The sequence below is a fragment of the Nomia melanderi genome, chromosome 7 (assembly GCF_051020985.1).
Source record: "Nomia melanderi isolate GNS246 chromosome 7, iyNomMela1, whole genome shotgun sequence".
NCBI classification, from domain to species: Eukaryota; Metazoa; Arthropoda; class Insecta; order Hymenoptera; family Halictidae; genus Nomia; species Nomia melanderi.
In genome coordinates, this window is record NC_135005.1 from 16780536 (window position 1) to 16795689 (window position 15154).

A 15154-nucleotide genomic window follows, 5' to 3' on the forward strand; every position below is an offset into this window, starting at 1 on the left:
AAAGCACCAGTTCTTTGTGACATATCATTATTTGCGATGATTTTCCATTGAAGAGCCTCGTAGCGATATCATTTAAAGTATTTGTATGTATGTATGCATATGTATATGTACGTATGTATGTATGGATACGTGTGTGTATACGCGCACATATATGTATATGTGTATATGTGTATATATACATATATACATACAAATGTATATATAATCGTATTGTAATACTTCTGTGAAAACAGGTATCGAGTGATCAAGCAAAAGTTCAATCAATCTCAGTGTCTATCGACTTTGTGTTTGTACAAATTATACTTTATCCATCCTATTATGCAAAATACCAAACACCTAACAGAACAAAAATTTATGACCGGTAGATTTTTCATATTGTTCACGTATAAATAACAATTTAAAGAAACCCTTAATAACAATATTCACCGAGAATGTCTGCAAAATTGTATTTTCACGTAGGTATATCTACAATCGAAACGTTGGCGATCTGAGAACATACGCATATACATCAAGTAATACACTAAACATAGTTGAGCGTTGAGAGTTTATCTTTTCACTTTGCAATCCACATCTATACCCTGCTATAAGTTATAGTTCCCTGGACGCCAACGCAATGAAGCACAATCAATGTGATCTAACGAAAATATAGGGACGTAATATATACTCTGATCATTCGTACAAATTTATACTGATATGATTTTCTTTGTTCTATTGCAGTGCCATACTGAAAAGATGACGTTTCATTTGGCATCATTTGATGGCAACAATGCTTCCGATGTCGCGTTGTTTAAACTACATGAAACTTTATTATCGTTCGAGGATTCCTCACTGTGTACTGTGGTAGATATGACATCCGTATTTGTTGTATTTTCTTCTTTTAAGGCTTCCCTAAAATACACACGTATCCGCGTATATTAAATATCCTTTTTAATTATGAGAGAATGATGAAAAACATGTCCTCATTTTAATTACCTGCTGTCAGAAATTTCACTTGGATTCGCGTTCCTATCAGCAGCACGAGCGGAATACAATTTCTCCTCCTCATTGCTCTCATGATTCACATTCGTATTTGTGACTGAAGTATCTTCAACTTTCACGTGGTCAGTTTCATTAGCTTTTACCGTCTGTTGACTTTCTGCTACGGTTTCCTCTTGACTTGAACCCATGGTTGCATTCTGAGTTTCTTTCTCGGTTGTACCACATAATTTGTTATCAAAATTTGCCCAACCAGTAGAATTAATTACTGTCTCTGCCGGTGCACTTTCCCATGGATTCACTTCAGGAAGTGTATTGTCAGTAGACAATTCAGTGTTCAGTGAATCCCAAGCTAACGCGACAAATATTAACAGTATCGTAAAATATTATTACAAAAGTATATAATTCATTTTTAAATTTTAACAAAAACTTTAACACGATAAAGAACCATTTTTTTAGACGGAGCAACAATAAAAAGAAAATACGAACGTTCATCATCTTCGTCGGATGAATTGGAATCACTGTGTTGCTGTTGCAAATCGCGCCAATCTTGCCTATCCACTACAGTCTGAAAAGTAAGATCACCTTCGTCGCCCCATTCTGCTCCTGTACTACAGTCTTCTAGAACATATTTTTGCTTTTCTTCGCATATCTACAAATAATTATTGATGGTTAACGAACAGAAAATATATAATATGTATTTGTTTTTATTATTATCTGTACCTTATTGAACGCGTCTTCTTTTTCCTCGTAATTTCCACTGGCTGATAAGCCATCGACCCATGTTATCAATTCTTCAACCGTGTTCCTATAATACGATAATGTTTTATATTTTTGTACTGTACTCAGTTTAGTTTTAAATTATTTACAGTATCAAATTATATTATAGTATCATAATTGCATAAAACATGCGATATGCAATATGTAATTGGATATTAATAATAAAACGCATACATTAAAGTTCAACCTAAATTACTTACTGCATCTCGTTTTGATTGCCCATAAAATTTTCGTTAAAGCCGAAGTTTTTAGTAAATGATGGCGTCATATGTTGCCCCACATAGTTGTTGTAAAACTGTTTATGTTATACAATATTATATAAAATAATAATTTATTATAATTTATCGATAAAACATTGGTCTTTGTAATAATCTAATGCATAATTTTAAAAATACTTTTACGAACAGAAAATACGATACTAACTTGGTCCATTTCTTGAGAAACAGAACTGTATTCATCTGGATTTTCACCCGACGACGGGGTCTTTTCGCCCTAAACAGTTACATTATAAAATTTATTAAAGCATAATTATAAATGAACTGTATAAATATAATTTGTAATGTATACAAATTGAAGAGCAAATAAAATTTATGAAACAATTGAACTTACCAAAATAACTAGATAAGTCTCATTAATTTTTGCTAAATCAGTGTTCACAAGATTTTCCCATTCATTAAGACACTCGCACGATAAATTAGACTGCAGAAAATTATCTAAGCTTTTGCTTTTCTTACGCTGATTAACAATATTATTTGCAATAATAATTAAATGACCCATATATCCCTGTCTAACTCCATTCACTGAATTTCTGAAGTATATTAATAACACAATTAACAAAACTTTCATATTCTCATAAAAGGTAAACGTGTATGATATTAATTAAAAATTACTGTTTAACATACTGTTTATTATCATTTTTGTCCCAAGCTTCTAAAATTTTATCTATTAACCTGCACTTGATAAATATCTGGAAGTTGGATTTCATGAGATTAATAATATTTCTTACTTCTCATACTTTTATAATAACATTACCGGAATACTTACATTAGTATAAATAATGTCATTTCCATCATTAAAATCACAATTAATAGCTAAAGCCAGGCACGATTGTACTTGAGTATGTAGGAAATTGTTCCACTTATATTTAAAAAATAAATCCTTAACAAACATGGAATACAATGCGTTACTATATAGTATAACTATGTTCTATAATTATACAATATTTATTTACCAGTAATGTTTGGAATGTTCCTAGTTCTACTAAGGTCTCATAAATTTTTACATTTTCCACTGTTAATAACGCAGTGAACAACTTTGCAACATGTATACGCGTATTTCCTAATGGACATTCTAGTACTCCCGCAGTCGTTTTAACCGGAGGCTTCTGCAATAGAAAAGTATATTTTCAAAAAATATATTAGATACACAATACTTATGACATACTTTTACACTTACATAAGGTGGATCTAATAAAACCTTGTGAAGTCGTTCTAAATAAGGTAGAGTTGCATTTGAAATTTTTATACGTTGTTCATTATCTGGGATCTCATCTCCAGTACCATTGCCATGAACATCACATTCATTTAATGCACTATGTATAAATATTATGTTTTTTTAGTGTATTCATTTCTTTATAAGGTGATAAAACATTTTACACACAATCTGTATTCTTACTTGTTAGATCTTTGGCCTAGAAATGTAAGAAGTACTTGAATCCCCCCAACAATACTACTTTCTAGTTTCTCTCCAGTTAAAATAGTTTCTAATAACAGACTGGCTGTATCAGGTCTGTGAAAAAGATATTAATTATTTTACAAGTTATAGTATTATAATCTTATAGATTATCTTCTTTTTACTTCTGTTTAACTTTTTGTACTTACGATTCAAGAGTATTTAAAATAGGATCTACATAAGTGCGTAATGTAGATGTACGTTGATTTTCTCTCGTTACACTTGTCATATCACAAAGTAATTGTGCAGCATTTGCATGTTTACTTGAGTCAGAATTAGGAGACAATAATTTTACCAATCTTTGCACTAATTGTTGACTATCTAGCCACTGTTAAAGCAAACATATACATCAAGTTTTGTATAAAGCAATGTAACCAGCTATATTAGTACAAGCAAATCTGGGCTCACTGTAAAACCGGATATTGCACTGTCTAAGATTTCATAATATGAAGGTATTAAAAATATAATTCCTCACATGCAGTGTATTTTGCTTCACATCGCTGCCTTCCACCTGAGTAACCAATACTAGTACTAAGTCCATAATTGCAGAGGTTTCTAAGTGTTGCAAAAGTAAATCAATAAATGTTTGACGACTTTTCAAAAATTCTAAAACCTGTAAACAAGTGAACTGATACGAATACCAGTTCTAGTAAAAAAGGAATGAAAATTAATATGTATATTGTGAATATGAGTGTATTTGTTATATAACTAAATGTAATTTTATATAAAATGCATTAACTTATAACTACCTGATCTGTTTTGTGGGCTATGAGTCCTCCAATAGTTTTACTAAAAAATGATGCTAACAGAGGATTTAATGGTTGATCTGTATCGATAAAAGAATAAAGTTTTGCCAAAAGTGCTTCATTGCCTGAAACATAATGTACGTTGATCATTTCTTAAAATTTTTTTTTAAGTTCTATAACCTTCTTTTGTATTTGTCGAGCTCATACCAATTTTATGAAATTAAATTGATTGATTAATTCATATACCTGCTAATGTTTCATTTAATTTTGGTATATTACACGTTAACAGTTCACAAGCTAAACTTGGATATTTATAATGGCAACGTTCTTCTATGTCTGTTGATGGTTCTTTAGTTGTAAGTGTTATTAATTCTTCCATTACATCAGATCTAGTTAGACTAAAAGTAATATTACTATAGAATTATTTAACAGCAAAATTTAATACACATTAGATGTTACTTACTATTCAACGAGTTTCTTATTTTGGCTTTTACATTCCAACAATATATCATCTTCATCCATCAGCTCATATAAAGTAACATCCTAAAACAACAAGCATAATTATATCATTTCCCATTTCCTGTAATATTGATAAAGTGATTAAGAATCACAATGTATATCTTATTATTGTATCGTGTACAGGTAAAGAACGAACTATATGAAGAAGTATGTATAACTCTAATCTTATGAAACGATATTATTAGAAAATACAAAGAACAATGTAAAGTATGTATCTTAAAATCAATTTCCAACAGATTGTTAATAGCTGTAAACCACCAATTAATAGGATTACATTTTTATAAACGGACGATGGATTTCCTTACCAACTTATCAAGGAGTGCCTCTAGATTAGGTGATGACACGTAATTTTTCGTCCAAAACATAATGTGGCTGTTTATTTCGTCTTCGCTCAACTATAATACGACTAATCGGATGCGAAACTAATCACAACATTGAAGTGGTCTCCACTAAAAAAATAATGTAATACTTCGCGAGAGGAAGAGCCAACTAATGTCGCATGGACACGTATTAGTGCGATGACGACGCTGTGTATAAATGCAGTGACAACCACTGCAAGAGCCAAAGTAACAAATAAAACTATATTTTTTTCTCTAAATAAAACTGATTTCAAAATGTCACCTTTTCTCCAAAAAGCAGAACTCCTCAAGATTGTTTTAACTTTGACGTTTGCTACAGAAGCGATACTTCACGTTCGACTTTCGATCAGACAAACGCATCTTATTTCAGATTATTCAATCCTACAATTACATGCTTTAAATGCCGTTCACATGATGGTCAAATATGCGTAGAATCTTTTTTTAAAAGGTTAAAGATAAAAATCTGAAAAATGAAAACTAATTTCAGGTTTTAAGAGAGACAAATTGCAAATATAGTAATAATATGATTTTTCTGAAAGAAATCAGAAATTTCCTTGAGAAAAAATAGTAACGTAAGTACCTAAGTAGATATTTACCGTAACACCATTTTTTCTAATCATGTAGTAATTAGTATTATTTATTATACATGTTACTTCTATAACATTATTTAATAAAAAAAAGAATGATCACGCCTGATAAAGTAATGAGTGTCAATAGAAGTTACCCTCTTCATACCTGCGTTGTTCACGAGAAGAGCCCTAAAAGAAATACAAGTCTCATTGGTCAACTGTCATCTTTTTCGTCTCATTTTTGGTTCTTAACTCGAGAACAACGGATTTTGTTCAATAAATGTCTCTTGATTTGTAAAAATTGCAAACCCCGTTTCTGATTACAAAAAGATTTTTTATTTAATATGGGTAAAAAAGATAAAAATAAAAAGAAAATAAGCGGTAGTGTAAAAACTGCATTAAAAACTGAAAAAAAATTAAGCATAAAACAGAAGAAAGAAATAGCTTCATTGGGTGAGGTTAGTCAAATGTAAACATACAATTAGGGGTTAAAACTTAATCATAAAATTTTAATAACTTTATAATGTGATAATCAATGTTTTTTTTTGTAATTGGTAATTTCTTTACATTCATTTTAGGATGATATTGAAAATGTAATAGCACAAATCGAAAAAGAAGAAGCGCGAAGGCAACGTATCGTTGAAAAGACTGTAGGACCGCCGTCTCGACGTGTAAATTTTACTTTAACAGCTCATCCTTTTAAGGATGAGCTTATTATGTTTGGTGGAGAATTTCATGATGGACGAACGGTAATTTTAAAAACATTTTACATATTATTGAATTAGGATTGTAAACGTTAACAGTATTTTAGTGAATTAAAAAATATTGTAAAGTTTGATTTTCACTTAGACATTTGTTTACGGAGATATGTTTACATATAACATATGCAAAAATGATTGGACTGTCATAAAAGCACCTGGGGCACCACCTCCACGTTGTGGTCACCAAGCAGTAGCAACACCTATAAATAAAGGAGAACTATGGATATTTGGGGGTGAATTTTCCAGTCCATCAGAATCACAGTTTTATCACTACAAAGATCTATGGGTTTATCGCATCGGAGATAAAAAATGGGAAAAGATTCTGTATGTACACACTTGGTCAAAATTTAATATAATTGTCTTTTCTCTATTTCAAATTTACTTAAATTTTAATAGGGCTCCTGGTGGTCCATCAGCTAGAAGCGGTCACAGAATGGTCCATTTAAAAAGGCAATTGATAGTTTTTGGTGGATTTCATGATAATTTAAGGGATTATAAGTATTTTAATGATGTACATATATTCAACCTTGAATCATATGCTTGGCAGAAAATTGAATTGTCTGGTAATATTATATTTTATAGAAAGATTTATCTTAAAAATTGTTTGCACAATAATTAAATTAAAAAATGTTAGGTAACCCACCACTTCCAAGATCTGGCTGTATAATGCTACCAACATCTGAGAAAATTCTTGTGTATGGTGGTTATAGCAAAGAAAAGGTGAAGAAGGATCTTGATAAGGGTTACATTCACAGTGATGTGTTTGTAATGACTCCTGAAAGTAAGTAACTTCACTGAGTGATGTTTTACATTTAAATTTAAAATACTATTAATAATTCTATTTTAGAGAATGACCAATCTGGTTTAAAATGGAAGTGGGCATCTGTAAAACAATCTGGTGTTAAACCTTCACCTCGTTGTAGTATGTCAGCTGTTTTAGTACAACCAAATTTAGCTTATATATTTGGTGGAGTTTTCGATGAAGATGATGAAGAAGAACTTAATGGAATATTTCATAATGATCTAATGGCTCTAGATTTAGAAAAATTTCAATGGCATACCGGTAAGTATAAAAGTAAATATTTATCTATTGTTACAATACTGTGATTACGACGTTTATATAATTACTTTTAGTGACGTTATGCGGGAAGAAAAATACAACAGTACGACATCGCAGAAGAAAAGTGAAAGAAACTGATGGCGAAGAAAACAACAGCGAAAACGAAGATACCGAAGTTACAGAGTCTTATCCTGTTCCTACTCAGTCTGTGATTGCTGATGGGATATTTACAATGACAATAGGGCCGAGTCCAACATCTGTAATGCAGAAATCAAACAATACTCAAGAAAATGTATTTGTTCCATGTCCAAGAATAAATCCAGGACTAGTTGTAAAACATAATATTTTATACATGTATGGTGGTATGTTCGAAGAAGGAGATCGTCAGTATACGCTGAATGATTTCTATACTTTAGGTATTTATATTATTATGTTTAATGTTGTTTATAGACATGTACAAAATTTATTAAATAACATGTACATTCTATCGTCTTTTATATTTCTAGATTGTCGTAAATTAGATGAATGGAGGACGATAATAGCAGATGATTTATCTTCACAAGTCTGGTTTGATTCAAGCAGTTCAAGTTCAGAAGAAGGAAATATCGATAGTACTGATGAAGACACAAACAATTCTGAGAATGAATATATAGATACTGATGAACATTGATGTATATATTATATTATCGAAAAATGATTTTCACTGAAATATGTTATTTTTTATTGTCAAAAATAACACTTACGGATTAAGCTTTTACGTTTATCTTTACTTGTGACTCTCTTTTATGTATATTTTCCTTCACCTTCTCCATAATCAAAGAATCCTAGGAGGAAAACATATTAATATAAAATATAAACTATACCAAAATTAGTATAGAATATGATACAAAATTTACCTGCAACGTAATAAACAACGAACAATGAGAATTTAAACTATAATGTACACCATTTTCACTTTCTGTGTAATTACTTTTTAAAAAGATATGAATATTATAAATCTTGCTTCCTGCTTTAAGTAAATTTATAATTTCATTATAAAAAGTAACATTTTCGGGGTCAGAAAGTATAATGTGAACTAAAAACAAAAACATTTAATATTTCAGTAAGTGTGTTTTACTATACACTTATAATACATTACCTTCTGGAATCAATTTTTTACTAATGTCAGCGATGAGACTGCGAATGACTAATACTACGTCCAATGCTTTTTCTACTCTTCTATCAAGAGTTGCATCTCTCCACTGACTAAACTGTAATAATATCAACAAATATAATATTAAGATATAAAATATTTTAAATTATAATTACATACTTGTTGTGTCATTGGATATGGCGCTTCCATTAATGATGGTACTGAATAAAATTCTGGAAATTTACTTGACAACCTAGTATATAAATCGTCAGCGAAGAATGGCATTATCGGAGAAATTAAGCGTAACGAAACTTCCAAGCAAGTTCTTAAGCTATATGTATGACTCGAAATAACATCTGCATCTTCAGTTTTGAATCCCCACTTTGTAGCTTCCTATGTAGTGACAGGTAAAGTATTAATTATCCTGTCAGATGAAATTACATTCATTTCTTACAAACTTACCAAATAGAAGTCACAAAATTGATAATGTACAAATGATTTTAGGGATTCAATAACTTTGTGGATATCTCGATTTAACAATGCAAGATTAGCTATTTGAACTACAACCGATAATCTACTTAAGATCCAACGGTCGATGATAAGTGTTATACACTTTGGTTCCTGACATTGTTTTTCACTTGTTGCGAGTAAGATGTATTTACTTGCTTGCCACATTTTATTACAAAAAAATTTATTTGTCATACATTCCATCACATTAAAATTGATTTTTTCATCTATGTAAAAAAAAAATCAATAATGTAGTAAAAATTACAAACAAGTATTCTTTATATTAATGTATACTAACTTTTGACACTATGACTGCATAATGTCAAGCGTAATGCATCTGTACCACATTGTGGTATTCCATTAGGAAACATTTTTTTATTTCCAATTGACAGTCTTCTTAACTCTTTTTTACTAAGAATACCTGATTTGTGACTTTCATTCATTTGAGTATTAAGATCCTATTTACATACGAAATGTTTAATGAAGTAATTTACATAAATCACATATATTAACACTTACATTTACTGTAGCACCATTAATAATATTTTCTGGTAAAACAATATTTCCAATGGTTTTAGACATTTTTTTTCCATGAGCATCACATAAAATACCATGTAAAAACACTTCCTGCGTATCAAAAATTTTTTAATGGACATTCAATTATATTACTGACAATTTTTAAGCAGCGACGTATAAAAAATATAAAAAGTATAAAAAGAAATTTTACATTGAAAGGTAGACGATTGGTCAACTCCAATCCTAACATGACCATTCGAGCAACCCAGAAAAATAAAATGTCATGTCCTGTTTCCATCGATGTTAACGGATAATAGTTCTTAAAATCTTCTGTCTAAAGAGACATGTATTAGTGTCATATAATGATTGTGCTATACATTTATTTAATTATTAAGACATACTTCTTTTGGCCACCCTAGTGCAGCAAAAGGAAGAATTGCAGAAGAAAACCATGTGTCTAGTACATCTTCATCTTGATGTAATTTTATGTCAGAGCCATAAATATTTTGAGCAATGAGCTGTGCATTATTTTTGTTTTGAGCAATAATCCATTCAGTTTTATCTCCATTTGTAACATAATAAGCTGGAATCTGATGACCCCACCATATCTGTCTCGAAATACACCAATCTCTAAAAAGAGTTTTGAGATTGAAAATTAATTGTAATATTGTTATTAATTTTTTTATACCTTTCATACAGATTTCATTTTACCTAATATTTTCAAGCCAGTCATACCATGATTGTTTATGTATATCTGGAATTATACGTAAATGACCATATGCAACAGCATCTATTGCTTTTTGCGCCATGGCTTTGCATTTTACAAACCACTGTTCCTTCAACATGTATTCTATAATATCCTGAGATCGTGAACATCTTGGTATGCTCATTTTATGATCGTGAATGCATCTTAGAAGACCTCTGTTTGATAACTCATCTAAGACTTTTTTTTTGGCAATGAATCTTTGAATACCCTGTAGTATTTATATTAGTTTTAGTTGAAAATAATTGTAATATAATGAGTTTATTATTATACCTTAAATTGTTTTCCTGCATCTGTTATGTTTCCAAGTTCATCAAAAACATTAACAATGTCTAGCTGATGATTTGTTGCAATAATGTAGTCTTCATTATTATGTGCTGGTGTTATTTTTACTGCCCCTGAAAACAATTTTTGTATTTACATTTTACTTACAACTTTACTAATAGGATTAAACATTTATAAAGATGGCTAATCTACTTACCAGTGCCAAAATCTCTATCAACGGAAGGATCAGCAATAATGGGAATATAGATTTCTCTAAAAGTATGCCAAACTTTTTGACCAATGTACTTTCCATATCTTTCATCATTTGGATGAACAGCAATTGCTACATCACCAAAAACAGATTCTGGTCTAGTTGTTGCTACTACTATTTCATCTTCTAATAATAGAAACATTTTATTATGAAATGTAAATATATTAAATATGATAGAAAGTATTTAATATTAAGTAATACTTGAATTTTCAATTGGATATGCTATATGTGATATTTCGCCAAATGTAATTTTTTCTTTGTATCCTGGAACTCGAAGAGCAGTTCTTTCATTAATAAAGAGATGTTCTACTTCAATATCAGATATTGTACTATTTAAAGTTGGACTCCAATTGATCAAGCCTTTTTTTCTATATATTAAATCACGATCATGTAATATTATAAATGCTTGTGTTACAGCATCACTATGTTCCTAAAATTTTGTTAAGAACTTTATTAAAATATGTTTTATACGGCTAAATTTTATTACATACCTGACTCATTGTAAAATATTCTCTTGACCAATCTAAACTGGCACCTAAGGCTTTTAACTGATTTCTTATCCCAATTTCTTTCTGATTTTTCCATTCCCATATGTCTGAAAGAAATTGTTCTTTCCCTATCTCAGACCTTGTAACATTTTTTGTTCCTAAAAGGTATTTTTCTATCATCATTTGTGTTGCAATTCCAGCGTGATCGAAACCTGGTATCCATATAACAGGATGACCCATCATTCTATACCTGGTTTAAATTTACAATAATTACAATAGATACTAATAAATTATTAATAAAACATACCATCTTGCTAATATATCTTGAATTATAATAGTTAATGCATGTCCTAAATGCAATGTCCCAGTTATATTAGGTGGAGGTAATAACATTCTTAACGCTTCTTTTCTGCCAGGTTTAACAGAAAAATATTTATTCTTTTCCCAAAAATTATACAACTCATGTTCTCTATCGTTTGTATTATATATTTTCGGAAAATCTGAAATTTCATTATTGACAGTATAATAAACAGTAAAATTGTTTAGTATGGTATATAATGGTACAAATTTTAAAATATATATCGTTTTAAATTCATTGTCACCTAGTAATAATTCAGTAGAATAATTATTATAATAATATTTGCAGTAAGAATTACTACGTAAATTTAATCGTAGTATATTCATTGTAAATAAAGATTCAATATTTTATGTGTTTATCTGTGAAAGCTTTCGAGAAAACAAATCCTAAAAAAATTCAATAAAATATTTATTTTTGTATATCAAATTACAATGAGTTTCACTAATATGAAGAGTTTTCTTTAACTCTCAATTGGACTAGAATAAGAGTTTCGCTGGAATGGTAGGAGAAATGAGTTGATTGGGTTATTAGTACCAATAGAAAAGGAACACCAAAAGTAGAAATGTTCCGTGTTACTTCTTCTTACATGACTCTTTCGAGAAGCTATTAATCAGTGATTGTAAAGTTAAAAAGAGGTAGGGGCATTTTACAGTTCAAAGTCCTATATAGATAATTTATCTGACTCAATATTGTTGTTATTTCGCAGATCCTTTTGGCTTCCATTTGTATTCGAGAACCGGCACTTACATTATAACCGTCAGACAGTTAATGTCTTTTATAACTTCAATTCTTCTTCTTCAGTCTATCAATTCTTTTTTATTTTGTCTTTAAGTGTATCATTGTTTTATAATATTTCAAAATGTTACAGGTAAGTTTCATATTATTCATAACAAAAATTGTAAATATATCGACATTTGCAAGTATACAAAATAAATAAACATGCGTGATTCATTATCTTAGATTACTTAACACGTTCTTATACCTTGAAAATCGTAGTTTCAGAAGAAATGTATTTTCTTTTCAATACATTACTTGTTTGTGAAATCACAGACAGTATAAAATAATTCTGTATTGTGACCTGTTTCCTGTAATGTAGAATACTGCTCGAATTAATACAATTACAATATGAAATTTAACAAATGCACATTATAAATTAAAAATGATTTAAACAAAATATATATTTTGTTGGAAGTATTATATTCAAGGTGAATTGATTTATAATATATACATGAGCAATAGTCTATTATAACAGCTATTATATTACCATAAATGAATGTAAAATATGATCATAAATAATTGACAATCGTGTAATTCTGTATATTACAGAGTGTCCAATGTTTTTAATGGCACAAAAGAGAGTGTTAGACAGTTACTTTGGTTTGGTTCCATAAAATAAATAATGTGATTAGGAATTATTTCTTTTTTAGTTTCAAGATCATTTGTCCCCTTAAATCAAATAACTTTCCTTAACAGACTTCTTTTGCGTTACTAAAGGAAATGAAGATATGTAAAAGAGCATAGAATTAAAGACAAATTTGAAGTAATAATTATTTGTGAGCAAAAATTTGAAATTTATTAACATATGTATAATGCAATACATTAAAAAAGATCTTTAAACGAATATTACAACTGACATATGTTTCAGGGAATGGTTGCACTTGTAACTGGAGGTGCATCTGGTTTGGGGCTAGGAACTGTTCAAAGATTTGTCAAACAGGGTGCTAAAGTTGTCATTGCAGATTTACCTAGTTCCAAGGGAAAAGAGGTTGCTGATGAATTAGGAAGCTCAGCTATATTTGCACCAACAGATGTAAGTGTCAATAAAGTGATGACAGTAGTATCATTATAACAAAAGTATATGAAATATAAATACAGATAGTCAATATTTTTTAAAATTTAGGAAATAAAAAAATATCTAACAAAGTCTCAAATTATAAAAAATGAAAAAAAGAACTAATATTACTATTGTTTCTGTAGTTAAATGTAAAACATCATAAATGTGCTACTACTCATGTCAAATAATTTATAATTTTGAACTTGCTACCACAAAAGAACGTTTCATATATGTAGAAATTTCTTTGTTTCCAGGTGACATCGGAACAGGACGTACATGCAGCTTTAAATGCAACAAAGCGACACTTTAACAAATTGGATGTTCTAGTGAATGCAGCAGGAATAGGTTTTGCTAGTAGAGTATTTAATTTTAATCGGGGTGTCCCGCACACCTTTGACGATTTTTCTAAAGTATTTAAAGTAAATGCGGGCGGAACATTCAATTGTGTTAGATTAGCTGTAGAACTTATGTACAAGAACGAGCCAAACGAGGACGGACAACGTGGAGTAGTAATTAACACAGCAAGCGTTGCAGCTTTTGACGGACAAATCGGTCAAGCAGCGTATTCTGCCAGCAAGGGTGCAATAACCTCTATGACTTTGCCATTAGCTCGTGATTTAGTTAAAGCTGGCATTCGTGTTGTCACGATAGCGCCTGGAATAATGGACACACCTTTATTCAAGGCACTACCGCCTAAAGCGGTCTTATTGTTGCAACAATCGGTACCATTCCCTTCTAGACTCGGTAAGCCCGACGAATTCGCTCAGCTTGCACAACATATTGTTGAAAATTCTTATCTGAACGGAGAAGTTATCAGATTAGATGGTGCACTCAGGATGCAGGCTTAAGAATTTATGCGACCATACGTGATTATCATACGTGATTATCTAAATATAAGATTGGATCAAGAATTTACAGTTATATTAAAACTGAAAACTTGTAACATAGGACAACAAAGATATACAAGTGTATGAATAAAGATGAATAAAAATAAATAATTTTTTTGCTACATGTAACACCATTATAATTTTCTTAAACTATACACGAATTAAACGTTTTTAATCGATTACAGGTATCAACAATTCTCTTTATTACCTTAGGACTCTCTACAGTTACATCTTGTAAATATGTTGGAAAAGTCCTAACCAAGACCTGATAATAATTCAGTATAATGATTATTATAACAATATTGACAATAAGAATTAATGTGTAAATTTAATCGTAGTATTTATCAAATTGTTAATCAAATCTGTTTGCAAAATATTTATTTTTGTACATCAAATCACAAAAGAGACCTTATAGGAGTTAAGTCTACATAATGGTATTTGTATTTATTTATGTATATACATGTTTATAAATATTAAAATGTAAAGTTTACAATTATATATACACGTAATATCTTTTATATTTATTAATATATTAATACTTATACATCTTAAAAGCACAACTATATTTTGTATTGATAAATTAAACAAGAAATCATAAATAATAAATATAAGAAGAAGAATACACAAGAAATAA

At 29.8% G+C, this 15154-nt stretch overlaps 4 protein-coding genes across 12 annotated transcripts in view; 2 read left to right on the forward strand and 2 right to left on the reverse strand.

Annotated features, from left to right (window-relative positions):
* The window catches only part of fmt (phosphatase 6 regulatory subunit 1-like protein fmt), a 16182-nt gene extending 10329 nt beyond the window's left edge, over positions 1-5853 (reverse strand). Inside the window, exons 1-20 of the mRNA XM_076369003.1 lie at positions 5707-5853; positions 5057-5573; positions 4696-4775; positions 4479-4630; positions 4236-4357; positions 3962-4132; positions 3636-3814; positions 3430-3543; positions 3211-3346; positions 2987-3139; positions 2800-2913; positions 2658-2722; positions 2365-2563; positions 2179-2247; positions 1956-2050; positions 1699-1783; positions 1465-1627; positions 973-1327; positions 744-888; positions 578-634 (exon numbers count right to left, since the gene is read on the reverse strand). Of these exons, the coding sequence (XP_076225118.1) occupies positions 578-634; positions 744-888; positions 973-1327; positions 1465-1627; positions 1699-1783; positions 1956-2050; positions 2179-2247; positions 2365-2563; positions 2658-2722; positions 2800-2913; positions 2987-3139; positions 3211-3346; positions 3430-3543; positions 3636-3814; positions 3962-4132; positions 4236-4357; positions 4479-4630; positions 4696-4775; positions 5057-5116 (2514 nt within the window). The 5' untranslated portion in view covers positions 5117-5573; positions 5707-5853. The remainder of the gene's footprint in view (positions 1-577; positions 635-743; positions 889-972; positions 1328-1464; positions 1628-1698; positions 1784-1955; positions 2051-2178; positions 2248-2364; positions 2564-2657; positions 2723-2799; positions 2914-2986; positions 3140-3210; positions 3347-3429; positions 3544-3635; positions 3815-3961; positions 4133-4235; positions 4358-4478; positions 4631-4695; positions 4776-5056; positions 5574-5706) is intronic.
* Positions 5419-8269, forward strand: LOC116425154 (kelch domain-containing protein 4). Of its 3 annotated transcripts, none has more exons than XM_031972462.2 (8): positions 5419-5682; positions 6258-6428; positions 6529-6764; positions 6837-7003; positions 7075-7221; positions 7288-7503; positions 7575-7916; positions 8007-8269. In XM_031972462.2, the coding sequence occupies exons 2-8, from the start codon at positions 6396-6398 to the stop codon at positions 8168-8170; spliced, it is 1305 nt and encodes a 434-aa protein (XP_031828322.1). In that variant the 5' UTR covers positions 5419-5682; positions 6258-6395; the 3' UTR covers positions 8171-8269. The 3 variants fall into 3 exon arrangements, with proteins under 3 accessions (XP_031828322.1, XP_031828321.2, XP_031828323.1); XM_031972461.2 differs by lacking the exon at positions 5419-5682 and adding an exon at positions 5819-6137; XM_031972463.2 differs by lacking the exon at positions 5419-5682 and having other exon boundaries at positions 6279-6428; positions 6513-6764.
* Positions 7075-13445, reverse strand: ValRS-m (Valyl-tRNA synthetase, mitochondrial). Of its 7 annotated transcripts, none has more exons than XM_031972453.2 (18): positions 12782-13445; positions 12044-12185; positions 11749-11941; positions 11445-11691; positions 11155-11383; positions 10900-11079; positions 10692-10816; positions 10367-10629; positions 10057-10285; positions 9867-9989; positions 9659-9766; positions 9438-9597; positions 9095-9366; positions 8813-9025; positions 8639-8750; positions 8397-8575; positions 8244-8324; positions 7918-8135 (listed from the first exon to the last, which is right to left on the reverse strand). In XM_031972453.2, the coding sequence occupies exons 2-17, from the start codon at positions 12123-12125 to the stop codon at positions 8247-8249; spliced, it is 2793 nt and encodes a 930-aa protein (XP_031828313.1). In that variant the 5' UTR covers positions 12126-12185; positions 12782-13445; the 3' UTR covers positions 7918-8135; positions 8244-8246. The 7 variants fall into 7 exon arrangements, with proteins under 7 accessions (XP_031828311.1, XP_031828313.1, XP_031828312.1 ...); XM_031972452.2 differs by lacking the exon at positions 12782-13445 and adding an exon at positions 12334-12553; XM_031972451.2 differs by lacking the exons at positions 7918-8135; positions 12782-13445 and adding an exon at positions 7075-7757 and having other exon boundaries at positions 12044-12184.
* Positions 12517-14649, forward strand: LOC116425158 (3-hydroxyacyl-CoA dehydrogenase type-2-like). Its single transcript, XM_031972478.2, has 3 exons — positions 12517-12667; positions 13445-13609; positions 13888-14649. Exons 1-3 carry the CDS (start codon positions 12659-12661, stop codon positions 14479-14481), a joined length of 768 nt encoding a protein of 255 aa, XP_031828338.1. The 5' UTR covers positions 12517-12658; the 3' UTR covers positions 14482-14649.
* Positions 14650-15154: the final 505 nt, after the last annotated feature.